The sequence below is a fragment of the Gouania willdenowi genome, chromosome 7 (assembly GCF_900634775.1).
Source record: "Gouania willdenowi chromosome 7, fGouWil2.1, whole genome shotgun sequence".
Taxonomy (NCBI): Eukaryota; Metazoa; Chordata; class Actinopteri; order Blenniiformes; family Gobiesocidae; genus Gouania; species Gouania willdenowi.
In genome coordinates, this window is record NC_041050.1 from 39,821,510 (window position 1) to 39,841,625 (window position 20,116).

At 35.5% G+C, this 20,116-nt stretch overlaps 1 protein-coding gene across 1 annotated transcript; it reads left to right on the top strand.

Moving 5' to 3' along the window:
• The first annotated feature begins 459 nt into the window (after positions 1 to 459).
• dalrd3 (DALR anticodon binding domain containing 3) lies at positions 460 to 18,530 on the top strand. The gene is made up of 13 exons (XM_028454144.1): positions 460 to 875; positions 6,148 to 6,455; positions 8,051 to 8,358; positions 9,604 to 9,662; positions 9,783 to 9,884; positions 9,958 to 10,022; positions 12,652 to 12,710; positions 12,790 to 12,872; positions 13,534 to 13,660; positions 14,747 to 14,805; positions 14,917 to 15,033; positions 15,092 to 15,160; positions 18,280 to 18,530. Exons 1-13 carry the CDS (start codon positions 654 to 656, stop codon positions 18,397 to 18,399), a joined length of 1,698 nt encoding a protein of 565 aa, XP_028309945.1. The 5' UTR covers positions 460 to 653; the 3' UTR covers positions 18,400 to 18,530.
• The last annotated feature ends 1,586 nt before the right edge of the window (positions 18,531 to 20,116 follow it).

Sequence of the window (20,116 nt, forward strand, 5' to 3'; positions counted from 1 at the left end):
ATTATTAATTTTATTTTTTTTACTGTAATGTGTGCACTTGTATTTAATCCTTATTTAATTACAAGTATTTTACTTAACTTTGTTTGTCTTTCTTTCTTTCTTTCTTTCTTTCTTTCTTTAGTGTGTTATTTTTATTTGTAATATTAGTAGGTATTTTCCCCCTGGGATAAATAAAGAATTTCTGATTCTACAGCAGCAGCAGTTTTTTCAATTAAAATTAAAATGATAATTACTCCATAATTGTAACTAATTATCAATTAAGTCATTACAATTATAATTTAACCCAATCCTGTTTCTATTTTTTTAATAAATAATTAAATTTATTGTTCTTGTTGTTGTTGTTGTTGTTGTTGTTGTTGTTGTTGTTGTTGTTGTTGTTGTTGTTATTATTATTATTATAAGATTGCTGCAGTTGATTTACGGGCCGCTAGGAAGCGCCAAAACAGTCCCACACAAAAATGGCCTCGGTCAGAACACCGACTGTGCTGCTACGGTTCCGCTACAGAAACGGACCGGTGCGGTTATTCACATCATAACAGCCATTGAACATCGACCAGCGAACAGAATACCGTCATTTAGCATCTTTAAAACCACAGTGAGTCGTTATGAGACGTGTTTAAAGCTACACTGAGACAGAGTTTCACCTTTCTATAATGGAGGCTGTGGAGGAAACCTGTCCTCTGAGGATAACCGCCACCGTCCAGGCTCTGAGCTCTGCACTGCGGGGAGAACATGTCTCTAGACCGGGTAAAGGTGTGGGAATGTTCCCTAACCCGGAGAAACTGTGGTTTAAAGAAAGCAGCGCTAAAAACCTGAGGAACAGAGACTTCTTATCACCGAGCACCATGATTAACACTCTGTATGCAGACGGACAGGTTAGCACATTTATTATTATTTATTATTTATTATTTACCTCTACAGTTTGAGCTCACTGCGCAGTGACAAACACTGTTTAGCTGATATTATATAAAACCTGTTTTGGTTGAACAAACCCCCTATTTGACTCGTTAAATTACCGTACCCTGATTATTCCGCTTTGTAGTGTAGATCAGGGTTTCTCAAATGGGGGTACGTGTACCCCTACTGCTACGCGATGGTCTACAGGTGGAACTTGTGAGATAGAGAGATAGTGGAAAATTAACAACTTAAATAATAAAATAATAATAATGATGATAATGATAATTATCTTGACTAAAAAAAGAACTGGAAATACAAAAGTGTTGGTCCCACTACATCAGGAGGGAGATGACGTAAATAATAAAAAACTACAGAAATAAATCTATTCAGGAGACACTAAATACTGTTTTTTTATTTCTTACTTACAAAATAAGATTCTTTAAAAAATGTTATCACTCATTAATTCTATCATTATGATCTATTAGGGATATCCCAATACACCCCCCCCCCCCCCCCCCACCTCAAATACGATATTGATATTGCAGCCTTGAGTATTGGCCGGATGCCGATATTGATCTGCACATACACATACTTTTATGACTTATTTTGTTGTGTGGAATGTTAGAAAATGTTTGATCATGTGATGTCACTCAAACAGAGAACAATAGTGAACAACAGCAGGTTATTGTGTTAGAGTGTGAACCACAGACATCTATAGATAGATGTGCTGGAGCAGAACATTTTATCAGAGAGCTTATATCGGAGACTTTAGATGCAGTCCGATAAAATCCGATATTTGTTTTCTGGCTGATATCGGACTGATATTCGATATCAATATTCGATCGGGACACCTCTAATTGTTATTAGGTATTTGGAACAGCGCAGTACGGCCTTCATAAATAGGTTATGTATTACATAATTATATATATATATTAGAAGTGTCTCGATACAGCGATATATTGCAATATTTTTTGGCACGATCGATTATCGATATGCTCGCACTAGTATCGATTTTTTTTTTTTTTTTGGATTTTTTTCTTCTAAAATATTTATTTAATTTTTCAAAACCTTTTCTGCTTTTTCACTAAAATGTGCAGGTACGTCTTCACAGAAATGTGTATCGCGTATTTTTATCGTATTGTGAGGTACCCAGAGGCTCCCACCACTAATATATATATATATATATATATATATATATATATATATATTGATATCGATTTTCTGAGAATTGAATCACAGTACTTTTTTTAAACAGCAGAGGGTGCTATATATTTATCCTTCTCTTGTCCAAATGCTGAGGCGGTGGGTGGAATCTGCTACTACTTTCTTTCTGGCCACCTTCTACTCTTAAACATGTTCATAAATGATTCCTTACCTCTTTAGCACCAAAAGAATATCCGTAGTATTACGTGAATATCTGTAAAAGTCACGTTTTTCTATTAGCTCTGTCTGCTAGCATAGCATTTCTTCTTCACTGCACAGAATATCTGCATGCCAACCGACCACTGGGTTACCAGCGCCCTCTGCTGGTCCAAACAAATATCTGACGTAAATACATGAGGGGTTTTTTTTTAAAGTCCAATTGTTAAGGCACAAAATACGTATATAAGTTGCACTTTTAAAAAGAAAAAGAACTATTATGTAGTTTTGCATTGTTTACTATAGAACCAGAATTTAAAATAATAGGCTTCTTCTTCATTTGTATATATGTTTATTTCATTCAAGATTTATTTTTAGTTAAATTGCATTGCTTTGAATAGTTTATCAAGGGATTCTTTTGACAATGAAAATAAAAGGAAAACAGTACAGTGTTTTCTCGTTTTTTTCCCAAAAAGAATAAAGGAATATTTTTCAATCATCATTTATCTACAGTCCCATTTTGTAAAATAAATCGTGAGAGAATCGTATTGTGAACCCAGTATCGTGAATAGAATCGTATCGGGAGTTGAGTGAATCATTACATCTCTTTTTTTTTTTAATGCCGTACGTTGGTTTTTTTATCATCTTTGTACATATTCAATGCCTTGTTGTTGTTTTTGCTCCTGTCTTTTAATTCTATGCTCTGTGGTGTACTGTAGCTCTATGCGAGCATCTCTCAAATTTCACTGTACCACCAAGTACCGTGACAATGAAAGACTATTCTATTCTATTCTATTCTAATATGTATATATATAGGTGATATTTTAATTTTCTATATTGCCAAAATAGAAAAGTCGATTTATCTTGAATGTCGATATATTGCTCAGCTCTAGATGGGGCGCTGATGGGGTACAGCCCAAACTTTGGAAAAAGTTGAACTGAACTGAATTAGATATGAATGGGCTTTAAAATAAATTGATTGTCCCACTTTTGATTGTGAAACTAACTGTATAAATGATTTAAAGTGGTTTAAAATACTCAACCTAAAGTCAGTATATAGCAACTTTAAAATGTAATCTTGAATCTTATTTCTTGCAGCTCTCGTTCAAGGTTATATTGACATTTTGAATAGAATAGGATAAAAAAAGAACAATGGCACATAATTTAATCTAAACTCTAAGTCAGAGTTAGGAGCCTGCAGCACTAATTATTAACCCATGACTGGTGGCACATATAATAAATATAATATGGGTCAAAGCAACAAACTGTGAAATACAAAGCTTTGAAAAGTCAGATATGCTCAAACAATGAGTGATTCATTCATAAAATGTGATGTTTAATGACTAATATATACAGCTGTTATCTTGCTTTAGGATGTTTGTTGAGTACATGTGTTGTCCTATGGGTTTTTGAAGCAGGGATGATAATCTGGTATTGATGTATTATGTCTGACTGACATTTGTATTGATCTTTCTGGGGCAGAGCTTTTTAAACTTACTGACATTTATGTTAAAACCTGGTTTGAAAACAAAACCTAAAGGTTTACTGTACATCCTGTTGGAAAGTAAAACACTACTTAGGAGTTTATGCTTTCACATTCAGAGCTCAACATTTACAATTAGTTTTATTCTGCTTTTATCAGTCATTTTTAATCAAACACTTACGTTTTTTACAAAATGCTGCAATTTTCCTCTAAATATTTCACAAAATTTCCCCAAGTTAAATAGAAAATTTGTCACAAAATCAAGTAAATTTAAAGTAAATATATCCTGTAGAGGGACTGATATCTATTATTTATTGCTTAGATATTGTTGGTGTCTTACATACTTTACATATCATTTAGGGAAACTAGGAAATATTCATGTTGAAATTGCTTGTTTTCTTTTGTGGTTAAAGATTGTTTTTTTTTTTTTTTCAAAGGTAAAATGTAAATCAGAATTATGCAAACAAAAGCTTGTTTTCATGATTATGCTGACCATAAATCAAATAGTGCACCGCCCTCTTTTTAAATTGTATTTTATGTCATACATTATGTTTAAATAATTGTTAGAATATTGTTAAATAATTAGGTTCCCGTGTTATAGTTCTATTGCTTACACATACTGTACATAGTTGATAATTATTAAAATGTTTCATATCAAGTTTACCGGTTTGTTCTCTTAAGAATCATTTTGCCATTAAAAAAAAAGTTAATCTATTTCAAACTGACAGTAAGAATGTTCAGACACCCATACCATAAATATTAATACCAATATTTGTATTGATTAGGAAGCCTAACTATGTAATAGATGAGAAACTAATTAGATGATAAATAATATTTATTAGTGTATTTTACAGCTGATTTAAGTAATCGGTCAAACTGACCCGTTAGCATTAGAGATGCTAACAGAAAGCTAACACAAGAGGAAGGTTACGTTTAATAAAGGTTATTTATTAAAGGATTAGTAGATGTGATTAAAATAGAATTTTCATAATTTAGAAGGTAATTGCAATTAATTCCAGGGGGAAATAATAATTGTAATTGGAAAAAATACAGGTCAACATAATTGTCATTGTAATTGAAGATGTAATTGTATTTTAAAAATGTAATTGACCCCAACCCTGTCGATAAGCAATGATTTTAGATGATAGGAATGATCTAATCATTGTAGATCTTGTTTTGTTTTGTTTTATCTTTTTTTTCATTTCATTCTTGAGATTCTAAAAAACATTTAAACTCATTCATTCATTTATTTTATTCCTTTCATGAAAATGCATAGTTGTACAGACCACATATGATTCACACCTTCAGTGTTTTATACATTTTTATGATGAGAAATGAGCAGGAGGAAGAATAATATATTAATAATATATTTATCTGCTCTCTTTTTTAACAGAGCTAATATTAGACGGCTTTATCAGAATCAGAATAAACTTTATTGACCAAGTAATGTATTGAATACACACGAGGAATTTGTCTTGCTGTTCCCTCCACCATCACCTGAACTGCAACATACTTTATAATATTAATTTAAGCATTTTTACAAAGAACATATCCAAATAAATAAATAAACTGTATTTATCCTTATTCAAAATAAATAAGTTTTTTGATACCTTGTTTTTACATGTAATATATGAGCTCTCCATGTGAACTTCTCATCTATGATGAGCTCGAGAAATCTTATTTCACTATTTACACCTTCTCAATATTCACATTGGTAATGGATAAACTGACTTCCACCTTTCTTTTATTACTAAATACCATAAATTTAGTCTTTGTCAAATTTAAAGATAATGTATTTATTTTAGTTTAACAATTTCCTCTTCAATATTATGGTAAGGTTTTCAAATCATTTCATGAACAGTATACATTTATATTATCTGTGAATAGCATAATGCTTTTTTTCGTCGCCCTTTCCGGCATGCAAAAGGACAAAGAACAAAAAAAAAGAACAAAAAAAAAAACAATGATGTGATTTTGCTCTGAATGTCAAAATGAATTTCTGTGATTGCAACCATGTCGGAAATGAACTGAATAAATAAATAAATAAATACGTACTGTAACGTCTTCAAAACCTCACAAATATAATTTATATATAAAATAAAAAGTTTAGATCCTAAAATCGAACCTTGTGGAAGTCCATATTCAATATTCATACATTCTGACCAATAATCGTCAAATTCAAACTGGTTGTTGTAAATAACCAGTCCAGTACAACTCCATGGTATATCATTTAGAATCTATGATCTATAGTGTCAAATACCTTCTTTAAATTAATGAACACCCTATTGTGTATGTATTTTTCTATAAGTTGCAGTTGTAATCTCTTCAATGAGTTCCATGATGGCCAAACTGGTGCTGGTAGTGGTTACTGTACTATGACATCTACTGTAATGGTGGTGTCTCCCCAGGTCCCCCCAGCAGTCCTGTCCAGGGTCCTGTCCCTCCGTGGCCCTGGGGTTCTCCCTGTAGCCGATGGGGAGATGATGAGTGAGGGTCTGAGGGTGCGGGTGGACCACGCTGCTGCCTTCAAAGCCGTCTTATCTGGGGGAGCCGTGGACTACCTGGGCCTCTCCAGTCACACCAAAGGCTGTGTGGTGATCAACTGCCCCGCGCTGCACCCTAAACCCAGCCCCCCCACCCCAGACTCACTGACCATTGGTCAGCTGAGGACCGTCCTTCTGTCTGACCACATGGGGGCGCTACTGAAAAGACAGGGGTGAGTCAGCAGGATTTTATGTTGAGTCAGAGTGAAACCTGCACCAGCGAAGGAAATGATATGCAAAATAATCTTTACAAATCAAATTAGATTGTTTTATTGTTCAGTGTTTCTCAAATGGGGGTACGTATACCCCTAGGGGTACACGATGGCACTACAGGGGGTACTTTAAAGAGAAAGTGGTAAATGAATAAATAAAGTGTCAGTCTTGGCCCCACCCCAGGAAGGAGATGACCAGAAATGATAAAACCTATAGAAATAAATCTATTCAAGAGCCACTAAATCAGGGTTTTTCAACCTTAGGGTCGAGACCTATTGTAGGGTCACCTGGAATTTAACTGGGGTCGCTTGAAATTTCTAAAAAATTAAAATAGATTTTTGAAGGGTTTTAATTATTATTCTTTTAAAATAAATAAAACAACAATAAAACACAATCTTAAACAACTGTGTTTCTATACTTTCACTTTGTGAAATATTAATGTAGTTTAATAGTTAGCTAGTTTGCAGTGATTTTTTATTTTTTTTATCTAATTCAAGGAAAGAATGTCTTTGGAGTCTCCAGAAATTCTTGAAAACAAAATGTTGTCATGATCCAAAAAAAGGTTGAGAACCACTGCAATAAATACTGTTTATTTCCACTTATTTAAAAGTCAGATTATTTTAAATGTGTGTTATCACTCACTCATTACATCATTATGATCAATTGTTGTTTTTAAATAAAATACTGTCGTCGAACAAAGGGGGAGCTTGGTTCAGAAATAAAAGACAGGGGTTCTAGAGCTAATAAAGTTTGAGAACCACTGCGCTATGGCACTACAGGGGGTTCTTAAATGAGAGAGAGAAAGTGGAAAATGAATAAATGAAAGTGCTTACTACCGCTGAGGTCAAGGAGCAAAGAAGTGGAATACAACCAGTTGCAAAAGTGTAAAAACCAAAGAATTTATTTATAATTTAACAAAGCGAGCGATTCAAATCAAAATTAAGGGCAAACAGTCATAAAACGCTTTGGCAAAAACTCAACTAAGAACCAAACCTTTCAATTCAAACAAAAATAACAACTAAGGAAATCACAAGAACTATATCATATTCATATTTTTTAAACTTGTGGGAACACGTAAATGGTAACTAACTGTAATTCAAGCACACATATCAAAAACAAGTCGTATTTATCAAACTTTCAAATTACATTTTCATTTTTCAGAAAAGTTTAACTTTTGCTTCTCCAACAGATTCTGATTCTGTTAAGTTGTTAAAGTCTTAAAAACTAACCACATACATCTATAAAAGTGTCCAGTATGTTTTATAAAAATAAAGCTAAAGGTCATAGAATAGTGAGGTAGTTTAAGGTCTGATGGTGCGTTCACTGACACCTAGTGACCAGGAGTTTACGTGCTATTTTTGCTAAAAAACATGAATAAAAAAATTCTATTTGAACATTTTATTGGATCAATACGATAATCGTGTGGTGAAATACTACGATATATCACAGAGATTATTTTTTTTCTTACACATTTAGGCCTTAACCTTGCATTTTGTTCCTCAGACTTACCACTGCTTCCCTCAGTAGATGATGACCCTCTCCCTTCCTGTGTTAGCTTTGCAGTGTCCTACTGCCCCACACTTCCAGAAGACAGTGAGATCCTCCCCCTCCTCAGAGCCCTGGGCATCGATTGGCCGGCTGCTGCAGCCAACTGGACCAATGAGGAGCGAGAGAAGAAGATGCAGGAGGCGTTGGAGAGCTCCCCGTACAGAGAGAAGGAGATGAGGAGGAGCAGTGGAGGGAGGAAAAGTGAGGAGCAGCAGGAGGAGGAGGAGGAGGGAGGAGCACTCAGGATTAATCTCACACGAGTGTTCCAGGAGGAGGGTCTGCTGGGATACGACCCCAGCCTCGGTACCTGCACAGGTCAGACTCTCATTATGAAAAATCATGGTTCCCACAACGACCAAAAGCAGCATCTACAGTGTTTGTTTCATGTAATTTTTAGGGGTGGGCAATATTTAACAAAATTCACATCTCAGTATTTTTTCTCAAAATGGTGACATACAATATAAGTCTAGATCATTTAAATTAAAAAAGTCTGACCAGAAAGACAATTTTGGGTTAAATTTGCTGATGCAAAATGCCACACAACTAAAATAATGTCACGGGGCTTTAAGATTGGTAAAAAAAAAAAAATAGTTAATACACAAAATTAGAGCAAAAAATACACAAAATTATTACAAAAACACAAATTAACAGAGAAATACACAAAAGAACAACACAAATACTTAATAGGACAACAAAATATAGAAAAGGAAAAAAAGTTCACAAGGGGACAACAAAAATACACGAAAAAAACACAAAAGAACAACAAAAATAATGAAAACGACACAAAAAGACCAAAAAAATGCAGTGGGACAACAGAAATACATAAAAGTACAAAAATAAACAAAAGGAGTAAAAATACACAATAGGACAAGAAAAAAGAACAACATACATACCAAAAATACACCACACAGCTCAGAAAGACATCCAAAATGACCAGAAAATACACATAAGAATAACAAAAATACATAGGACAACAAAATACACAAAAGGAGATAAAAAAATACCAAATGGGACATTCACAAATTCAATGAAACTCTACAATAATTGCAGGGTTCACAGTTTCTCATGCTTGTATAACAGCATGGAAGTAATTTTTACTGTCAAATTGTTGAAAGAAACCTAATTTTTCCAAAATCCTGCTCAATCTTCAAATAATTTGGTAACATTTCCTCAAATTAAATAAATATTAATTCTCACTACCTATCACCGATTGCTCAGATATAGTCGGTGCCTTATATACTCTACATACATACCTTTTATTCATTTATACATGGAAATGCAAAAGTAGCACCAATTGTTCGATTCCCAACCTCAAATGAGTTTGACACCCTTGAGTTAATCTATGATAGCATTTGCAGACAAGGTAGAAAAGGAGGAAAAATGTTAGGAAATGTAGTCATTTTACTTTCAATTATGATTTTAAGGAAAGCAATGGGGACTTCTGTTCAATAATTTTACACAGCACGGCCTAAATGTATCATGTGTTTTATACTTTATTCAACATTGAGATAAAAATCTTGTTCTGTAGAGAAATGTTGCTACAAACTGTGTTTGCTTTAGTTCACAGAGATAGAGTTTCACATCTCGCTCAATTGGACCAGTCTGTAGCTGACTGCACTGTAAGTACACACACACACACACACACACACACACACACACACACACACAGTTCCGATTTCTCATTAAAAACAACACAAAAACACATTAACTTGATTTGTGTGCTCTTTCCTGTCTTGCAGGTTACCATGGTAACAACATTACATGTGACTTCATGCCAGGATGAGTTTCGCCAGCAGCAGATAGCGATGCTGTGGCGAGCCAGTGGAGCGGCGTACACACAAGTAACCGTAACAAACATACACACACGTACACTTGCGTACACACGGTGGATTGATGTGCTGTTTGCTTCCACAGAGGCATCTGCTGTGTGGACCTGTGAAGACTCCTGGTTCTGACCTCTCAGCGGCTCAGTACCTGCAGTAAGACACCACTGTACCTGTGTTTGTGAAGGTGTCTCATCTCTTTTATAATTAGTTTATATGTCCCTCTTCGCTATAGTCTCATTCTTTCACTGCACATGAGACACAATCATTCTGGTCCTCATTGATCAACCCTTGGTACGTTCAGATCTGAGCGTACGACGTGTGTTCAACCACATTTATGAAAGCTTCAGTATTTATCAATAGTGACGTGATGGTACGCTATGATCAGATCTCACGTCTGGTCTGAGCTCGTGTAGATAATCTGTGAGACTGAAAATAAAGTGTTAAACAAACCTCAGCTGTTATTTAAACATAAACAGACACACAAGAACAGATTTATTTATTTTATTTATTTATTCAGTTTATTTCCGACATGGTTACATTCACTTTTTTTTTTTACATTTTTTTTTTTTTTTTTTTGTACATGCCGAAAAAGGAGACGAGAGAAGCAGTTTGCTTATCTGGGTCCCGTCCCCTGTTTTACCATCGCAAATTTACATGGGTTTACATGTCTCTCTGGTCAAACATTCTTGAGTTGTTCTGAACAGTCCTTTTTTGTGTATTCTCATCTGTAGTCAGTGTTGTCTTGTTTTTATTCCTCCTCCTCTCTATCGTTGTTCGTGTTGGCCTTGTTCCCTGCCAGACGTTGTTAGCATTCCTCCAGTTCAAGAATAGTTCCTCTTTCGAAGTTGTTTGGAAGGTTTTTCCCTTTTCATCCATAATGTCACCACTCGGGAATGTCTCTTTTGGACACACAAGTTTGCAGCTTGTTTTGTCTCTACATCAAGGTTAATCCAGCTGTTGTTAGTTCTATTGGCAGTGTTGTATTTTCCACTGTTAGATTTAACTTGTATAAACACATTATTATATCTTAGTTCATAAGCAAGGTAGTAATTTCATTGTACAGGAAAACGTGTTTCTAACTGCACATATGACAATAAACACTTTGAATTTCAATTTAATGTAATCCTTAATCACCCCACCACCTAGCAATTGAAATGAATAAATGTGGTTTCCACATTTAATTCAGTCTCCGTAAAATAATCACAGTCTGAGTTTTGTTTCAGTGTTTATATAGATCTGGGTCCATATCCATGATTACCATCAGTAATGTTGTTGTTTAGGTGGATCCTTCGTATTTTCCCAAGTCTTCCATCGTTTTGATGAGGATTGGTTTTCCGTTCTCTTCTCCCAGTGGTGTGATGTAAATCCTGCAGTTCCTTGTCCACGTTTTTAGAATCTTTCCTCCTTTTTTTATTTGGCGTGCCTTCCATGCGATGCTTGCAATTTTTTTATGTCAGGCTTTCATTAATAAAAACCTTCGTTTCCTTCAGCTTTCTTCCTTGCTTCAGTAGTTCTCCTTTGAAATTCTTATTCGTGAAGGTTATTTTTACAGCTCTGTTATCATTTTTCTTTGGCAAGAGATGGCAGGAGTTGATGTTGTCAGGGTTCAGGACAATGTCCTTCGACTCCAGGTAGTCAATGACCTGTTGTTCAATCGACTTTGTTTCTTCGTCACTCGCGTAGCTTCTGGGTTTTATCTTTAGGCCTGTGATGATGGCATCTTTCTCTCTTTCCTTTTGTTCCAGCTGTTCAACCCTGGCGTTCAACAATTTTATCTCTTCAGCATTTCTTTCATTCTTTTCTTTCAGTACCTTTGCTTCGCTTTGTAGGTTTTCCAGTGAGTTTTCCAGCGTCTTTTCCAACGACTTTATCTCGGCAGATAGGTTTCGTAGACCTTCGCGTATCATCTCCTTGACCTCTTCCAAACCCGAATTGGGTTCTGAAGGGCCTCCCTGCGGTTTTTTCACCATTTTCCTTCAGTCTTGGGCCCAATTTTTCAGGCTGTTCAGCTGTAGCCAGCTGTAGCCAAGGTCGTGTTATCGGAGCGAATGAAAACACGTCTGCTCTCTCCAAAGACCAGAGAGTCTTCTAAACGTATTATTGAACCAAACCAAATAACAAAACATTCATGCTTTTAAATGTAAATAATTACATAAACTTTTACCAATGCACTGCAGTATTTAATCAGTAATGTGATGAATTATAGGTGAAATTGGCTGAAGGCAAAATAAACACAGATACGAGACAATATTTAGTCATTTTTTAAGCTTTTTTTTTTTAAAGTTTCAATTGTTAATTTAGTTTAATGTTATATTTATTGCCTAAAGCATGCAGAATGAGGCTGATATAAACGTAGTATTTCGTTGTGTGTGTCTCCAGGATCTCTGTTGTGTAGTTGTTGTCAGTGCACAAAGGGGGGCAGACGTCTCCTGCTCAGTAGCTGATCTTCTTCCACAGAACGTTTCAATGAGATCTTTTAAGTCCAGTTTTCACACGTTCTAAAAGCTCATTTTTGTTTAGCTCCACCTCAGATGTGAAGATGATGATTTTCATTTTGGAAAAGTTTTTTTTCCTGTTTGACCTCAGTGGGCGGGGCCTCAGAAACAGGAGGAAGTTAATGACGAGACACAATGTGAACTCAGAGTTACACCTGTTTTCATGTTGTTTGCACTGTGATTTTATGTCACATAAAGAACACTAGAGTCATCAATGGTGCTTTTTTAAAGATACTTTTTATTTGTCCAGTTGTCCATGAACATGCATTTGTTGCTGACTCATGCAGGTTAAGAAGAGGCCAGATGAAGGAGGCCTCAGAGATGAAATATGGAAACCAAGTGGAAGGTGCGTGTGCTTGTGTGTGCGTGCGTGCGTGCGCGTGGACAAAGTGAATAGATTTAAGTGAAGTCTTTCCTCCTCGTAGGTCAGACATGGAGTGACATCATCAAGGTCATGACCTCTGCTACGGTTCGCTTTGAGCTGCTGTCGACAGTCCACACCAGTCCTGTGAGTCGTTAAGTCGTGTGTTTTACCTTCATTACAATTATTATTTTCTCCCTAGGGTCAGTTTGACTCATGTCTTAAATCATCTGTAAAATACACTAAAACATATTATTTATCATCTAATTAGTTTCTCATCTATTGGTTACATTGTTAGGATTCATAATCAATGAATATACTGTATTAGAATGAATATTTATGATGTGGGCGTTTGAGCCTTTTTTCTGCCACTATATTCATAGATTAAAATAATTTTTAAAATGTAAAAAGAATATAATGAGAACTGAAAAGGTAGTAGGACAATAATAATAATTAACTACGTACGTGTAAGACATAGAACTGTAACATGGTCTTACAGGTTTATGTTTAATTCAATTATAATTCACAGTTTTTATAGAATTTCAATTACAATTACAAAGTCAATTATCTGAACTTACAGCAGCAACATATTTTTCCATTACAATTCCTATTATAATTAAGTCATTATTGTAATCATCAGTTGTGCAATTACAATTATACTTGTCCCTGCACACTGCGCCCCCTTGTGACCAGAGGCGTTTTCTTTAGCTGCTTTGATTGAATCAGTGACTGGGAATGACTGATAATAATAATAATAATAATAATAATAATGAATAATCATTGTTAATAATATTAACTGTGTGTTTAGGTGACGCTGGACGTCCAAAGGGAAGGAGGCGTGCCAACCAAAGGACCACGGGGGGGCGCATTTGTGATGTACAACTGTGCCCGATTACACACACTGTTTGACAGCTATGAGAGAGGAGTGGAGAAGGGTGAGAGTTCTTTTTCTATTATTAGTTCAGTTCATCTTTCAACTGTTTCAGGCTAAAATTAGTCTTTTTCATTCATTAATCCTTCAAACATGCCTCATTTTTCAATAAAGCATGTTTTTTTGCACATAAGCACTGTGTACACTTTCTTATTACACTGATGCTGCACGACTATTGCACTATTTTAGTATTTTAATATTGTATGTGTTGCTAACCTGTTTTTTGGCATCTGTGTAGCTGCTGAATAATTTAAATTCTATCATTTTTACTGTCTTGGGCTGAATTTGATGCTCCAATAGACAGCATTTGGCCCCCGGACCTTGAGTTTGACACACGTGTCTTAGTGTGAAAGATAGCTCAGTATTAGTTTTCAAGAGATGATTAGTTTCATTGGTGTTTCAGCAGTAGGTAATATTAATAAGTAACCAAAAAACATATTAACCTTAATTATTGTTTTAATGAAAGTGATCAATATGGCCAACAAAGCTTTTAATATTACTGTAGCTAGGCCTGGGCAATATATCAAAAGTTAAGATAAATCACAATTTCTGTTTTAGTGATATAGAAAATTACAACATTGCCGCTATATTTAATATATTTATATAATATATATTTTTTATTTTAGAGCTTATTTTGTATAAAATACAAATTTTAGGGGTCACTGCATTTGTTACTTCTCAGAACAACATGAAAAGCTGTTAGATGATCACTGTGTGTGTTCTAACCATCATCTAAACATCCACACTACAGAACTCACTCACACGTGCTGTCCCTTAGGGGAGAACCAGCCAAAAGCTGTTTGTTAATCAATGTGTCTGCGTGGCAAATTTAACCCAGTATTATCTTTCTGCTCTGACTTTATTTAGTTAAAAATGTTGAGATTTGTATTCTATATCGTCATTTTGGGAAGAAATATCAAGATATAAGTTTTGGTTGATAACGCCCAGCCCTAGCTGTAGCTGTGTAATCTCATCTTTAGTTTGTTTACCTTGATTTTTTTCAGAATTGGATGATTAAGAGCATCATTAATGTAATGTTTTAATACTGAGCCTAAATCTCTACATCCTGGTTCTTTGTGTTTATCTGCAGGTCTGTATCCAGAAATCCCTGAGGGCTCCCAGCTAGACTTCTCTGCTCTGAAAGAAGAGGTACCACCTTCTCCATCTTCATCATTACTTCTTTATTTCTACCAGCTTTGACCATGAGCTGTTCCTTAACAAATTAAAACCTTTATCTTGTCTTTATGTGCTCACCTACAGGGTGAATGGCTTCTTCTCTTTAATTACATCATTCCATTCTCTGAGCTGCTGGACCAATCAGGACAGGTGCTCGATTGTGAAGAAGGAGGAGCCAGAGTTAACATCAAGACAGAGCAGGTGTGTGGATGAATGAATGAAGCAGTGCTAACCAGCGCTAACTCCTCCATGTGTGTAGATCTGCAGGTTCCTGGTGACTCTGAGCAAAGACTTCAGCTCCTACTACAACAGAGTCCATGTGCTGGGGGTGAGTGTTTCTATATTTAAGTTTCATACGTTCACTTTTTATAACCATTGAAAATACACGTAGTGACTTTTTTCAAACACATCTACTGTGATTTACACATGGAAACTAGAGCCTATTAAAGGCAATAAATGTTTATAAAACTGAACAAAGTCAACTGACAGTGAATATATAGATATAGGTTAACATTTAGGTTTCGTCAGTAAACAATTTAAAACTAAATTATTTATTTATTCATTTTATTTTAAATTATATTATTTATTTAAATAAATAAAAAACTTCAATCGTAAACATCAGTAAATACAGTGGTTACTTTGAACGAAGGTGAACTTTCTCAAATAATCCTGACAAATATCACTTTTTCAAATCTATTGAACGAACAGAGAACAAGTAAGATCTTGTTTTATAATAGATTATAAACTAAATTAAATTAATCACCTGCACTAAAAACTAATGTTAAAGTGTAGCGGTGAAAACTACAGAAAATAATGTAATAATCTGAGACAAAAAACTTAAGAAAAACATGCTGACTTAATTTGTTATTTTTAGTTCCACGTTACATTTTCTTCCTGGTCCATATCTAATACAGCCTAATAATTTAATGCTCTTTTAATTTCTGATATAATTTTAGGTTTTCATTATTACTTTTTTGTGTGTTTACTGTTATTAATTTTTATTGTCAATGAAAAAAGTCATGACTATGAATTTGAAAATGTCCTCCTGTTTTTTTGCAGCCCACCTGTCATGTCTCCATTCCCCACACTTTGAGAAGTTAATAAATCAGATGTATTATTAATAATATTTAATTTTACTATACCTGATGTACAGATGGTTGTTAGCGTACCCCTCTATACCTGCGCTAGATTAGCCTGCCAAAGTCCTGGAAACCCTCCCCCCACACAGCTGCACACATCTGTTTCAGGCAGCTCAGACACCAGTCCATGACCTGCTCATGAGTTTCCGTGAGCGCTCGGGTGTGCGTGTCACATTAAATGAATTGTGGGTCATTATGTGGTCTCCTTTGGTAAAGGATGTATCAGTGTTTCCTAGGCTAAAGGAGGTTATAAAGGAAGCATTGAGCCTCCTTTCCTGAGCTTTTAGAGAACTGGAACGCTCTTTATCATGGCTGCCACTTAAACACTTCTGGGGGTGAAGGAACAGTGGATAGGAAAGGAGATAGGAGGGAACAGTGGATAGGAAAGGAGATAGGAGGGAACAGTGGATAGGAAAGGAGATAGGAGGGAACAGTGGACAGGAAAGGAGATAGGAGGGAACAGTGGATAGGAAAGGAGATAGGAGAGAATATTCAGATGCAGCCACTGACGTAACAGAGAATATCACTATTATAGTCCATATAACACTTTCTCCAGTGCCTCCAGAGCTCTGAGCTGTACCTGATACTGCTCTGGTCAGTCTGTATAAGAGCAATTATCATTTCATTATGTGAGTCCATGAGCCTATCATACATTGATAAACAACATTTCTTATTACAGCATTTAATGTGGTCACATTGTTCTCTACAAACAGCAGACTGGTACTTTCCCAGCGAGGAACTTTCAAAAGAATCCTGGGAGCATCGTTGTATGCTACGTGTAGCTTATGGAATGTAGCCTTTGTGTAGCAGCACCACTAGTGGGCAGTGTAGAGTGGTGTGTTTGATGCGTGTACCAAAAACAGTTTGCCATGGTAGAAGCATCTAAGCAGCACATGTCCTCTGTACTTCCTCACAGCCTCTTTCAGGGCATAGATGCACATATCAGTTCCATGTTGACTTTTAAAACCAAATTGCTCATCAGTGGTGATAACATATTTCTTGAATCTATCCATGAGTACAATTTCAAAGACCTTTGATATCACACAGGCCATTAAGTTGTCAATACTGGATATTTTCCCTGTTTTATCCTTCACTACAAGTACAACAGACAGCATAGAAAAATATACCATGAGTTAACATTGCAGTGAAACATAAAGCAAGTAATACCATAACTCTATTTTAAGTGCTCTGCTGTGATTTGATCTGAACCACAAGATTTACCCATTGATATTTGCTAATGGCTTCAGTCACCTCCTCAGTAGTGACGACCACATTGTCAGGGGTATGTACAGTATGTCACCAATACTAAAGTTTTTACTTTTTACACAATTGAATATATCACTGTAATGCTTTCTCCACAGCTCCACAACATTATCAGGCCCAGTGAATCCTTCAACAGTAGATGGTAGAGGAACTTTAGAAGCATTCATGACCTGGACTTCTTTCTAAAAGTCTTGCACATAATTATTATTATTATTAAGAACTATTAATAGTTCAGTGAATATGTTTATAAAGCTGATGCTTTAGTGTGACTGATACGCATCACTGCATCATCTCACCTCAGGTTCTCTGTGAGGTTCCACTCACTGCATGTTCTTTGTCTCACAACATACAGTCATAGATCAAAGTATCCAAACCTCTGGAATTATCCCAGAAAAAGTAGCAACTGCAAATGTTTTTAATATTCACATTTATTTCCTTTGTGCATTGATAAAACACAAAAAAGCCAAAACATAAGTAATTTTCCATAAAATTTTAAAAATGGACCAAACGACTCTGTGTGTGTTCAGCATGTACATCCAAGGTTCACATTAGGTTATATAGGACAGTGAAAATATCAGCGTTTATGATGCAGTGCTGCTTCCAGGTCCCGTCATAACTTCCTGGTGTCGTCCGTCCAGGCCAGCCGTCAAATTAAAATGAAAATAAAAGTCCAAAATAACGGATGCACACCCTGGGGCTTCGGAAAGGCTGTTAAAAAGTTTCAGGTCGACCAACACTGCGTCGGCTCCACAAACAGATTGGTGCGCTAGCGCCCCCCCTCACACTGAGGTCAAATGTTGAATAGGTTTCATTTTCTGGTAAACCATCTGGGCTAATCCTCATGCAAAATAAAACACTCAGCATGTTTGCAAGCTTGTAAAAAAGTTTCAGGTTGAACACACACACACACACACACACACACACACACACAGACAATCTTTGATTTATTAGAGCGATAACCCGTGAACTTTCTCTTTCTTTTTCCTGTATCTGTATTAACTTTTCTCTCTTCATCATCTCCCCCCCCCTCCACCCCCCCCACCAGGAACCATTGCCTCACCTTTTCAATCAGATGTTTTGTCGTCTCTATCTGCTGAAAGCCTTGAGAGAGCTTTACCACAGCGCTCTGGATACGCTCCACCTCCCCCCCATCAGACAGCTATAACTGCACCATAGGCCCATCAGCTCTACCTCTACACACACACACACACACACACACACACGTTTCCTCACCAACAGTAAATAGTAACAATAATAAAACACCACAATTATAGAAACTGATTTTTACTTCATTGTTTTGCAAAAACAAAACAAAACATAGATGTCGCAAAAATATTGCACTTCACATAATGCTAACCAGGGTTGGGGTCAATTACATTTTCAATTACAATTATGATTATGGTAACCAGCATTTTGTTATTTATTTTTTTCCAGGAAATCAATTACAATCAATTACAGGTAGTGTGAAAATTTGATATGAAACATATTTTAATAGTTAATTACATATGTGTAAGACATGGAACTGTTACATGGTTCTTAAGTTTTGCGTTTAATTGAAAGTCAATTATCTGAACTAAATTATTATTCCAGCACCAATAGATTTTTTCAATTCCAATCACCTATAATTGTAATTATCTGACCTCAGCCCTAGCGCGAACCTTAGACGACTGATGCAGAAATATGAATCATTATTGTAGCATGACTTGTTTAAAATCTCACTCTTTGCTATGATTCCAAGAACGTTCTCCTGTTTAAAATGCTTTACAGTGACATGTTTATGCCTTGTTAATATTATTCATAATAATGGTTATTTGGCTGTTGGAATGCTAATGATCAACTGATTTTAGTTCTTTGTTTCATTAAGTTATGACAGATTGGAGGTTTCAATGACGGTTTTGTGTCACATGGAAGCTTGAAAAACTAATTGTTATTTATTCTGTAAAATGTGGTTTTATGCAGATTCTGTAAATCTTTCAGAGCAGCTTATTAATATCTGACTATTTCCTGCTATTGGCCCCTAATGGGTGTTTGTGTGCAATGTCATTGCTTTACATGTCTCTTCTGATTAGTTAATTTTCTTTTAAAACCTGTGGACCAGATCATGTGCAGATTGTAATTTGACTCCAGCCTCATTCTTTCATTATTGATGCCTGAACAGACAGATGTGTCACATCTGCAGCATGGCTCGTAGCAACGCTTGGACTTTTTTCCTCTAATTTTATTGCTGATGCTGGTCTTTATGTGTAATTATTTGCTTTATTATTATTATTTACATTAATTCACTGCATGTTAACAATCACACACGCAGCCTCTTGTCTTTGTACATTTTTCCAACTTTCAGGACCTTTACGCGTGTGTCATAAATATTTATCAAAGCATTTAAAATATTTATTGTCATGAGGAAAAAAAAGAGACATTTGTATAGAATATATTCTTCACCTGCGTCTTAAGTGCTTATGTGTTTATGTAACTTTCTTTAGTGACTAGGTCATCGCCATGGCAACCCAGCCGGAGGTGACCACTGTTATCCTGCTTGACAAATCAAATGTATTAGCATAACAATAGGAAAAAAAAGTATGCTAGCAGTATTAGCACAACGTGCCAAAATACTTAGAATTGCATGAGAGCAAATAAAGTAAATGCCAAAGAAAGAGCATTTATTCATTAAAAGCAGTTTAAATTAAATCTGTATTCCTGAAACAAATGTGATTTATTGTTTTTGTTCAAATGTGCCATAGTTAGTTTAACGCCTTTCTCGTCAAAGCCTGAATTTTAACTGTCATTTTATTTTTATACAACACAAACGTTGGTTTGACCTAGTGTTTGTATTTATGTTCGTTACAGTGTGTTGTTATTTCCCTGCATTGAAGGGAAACAGGATG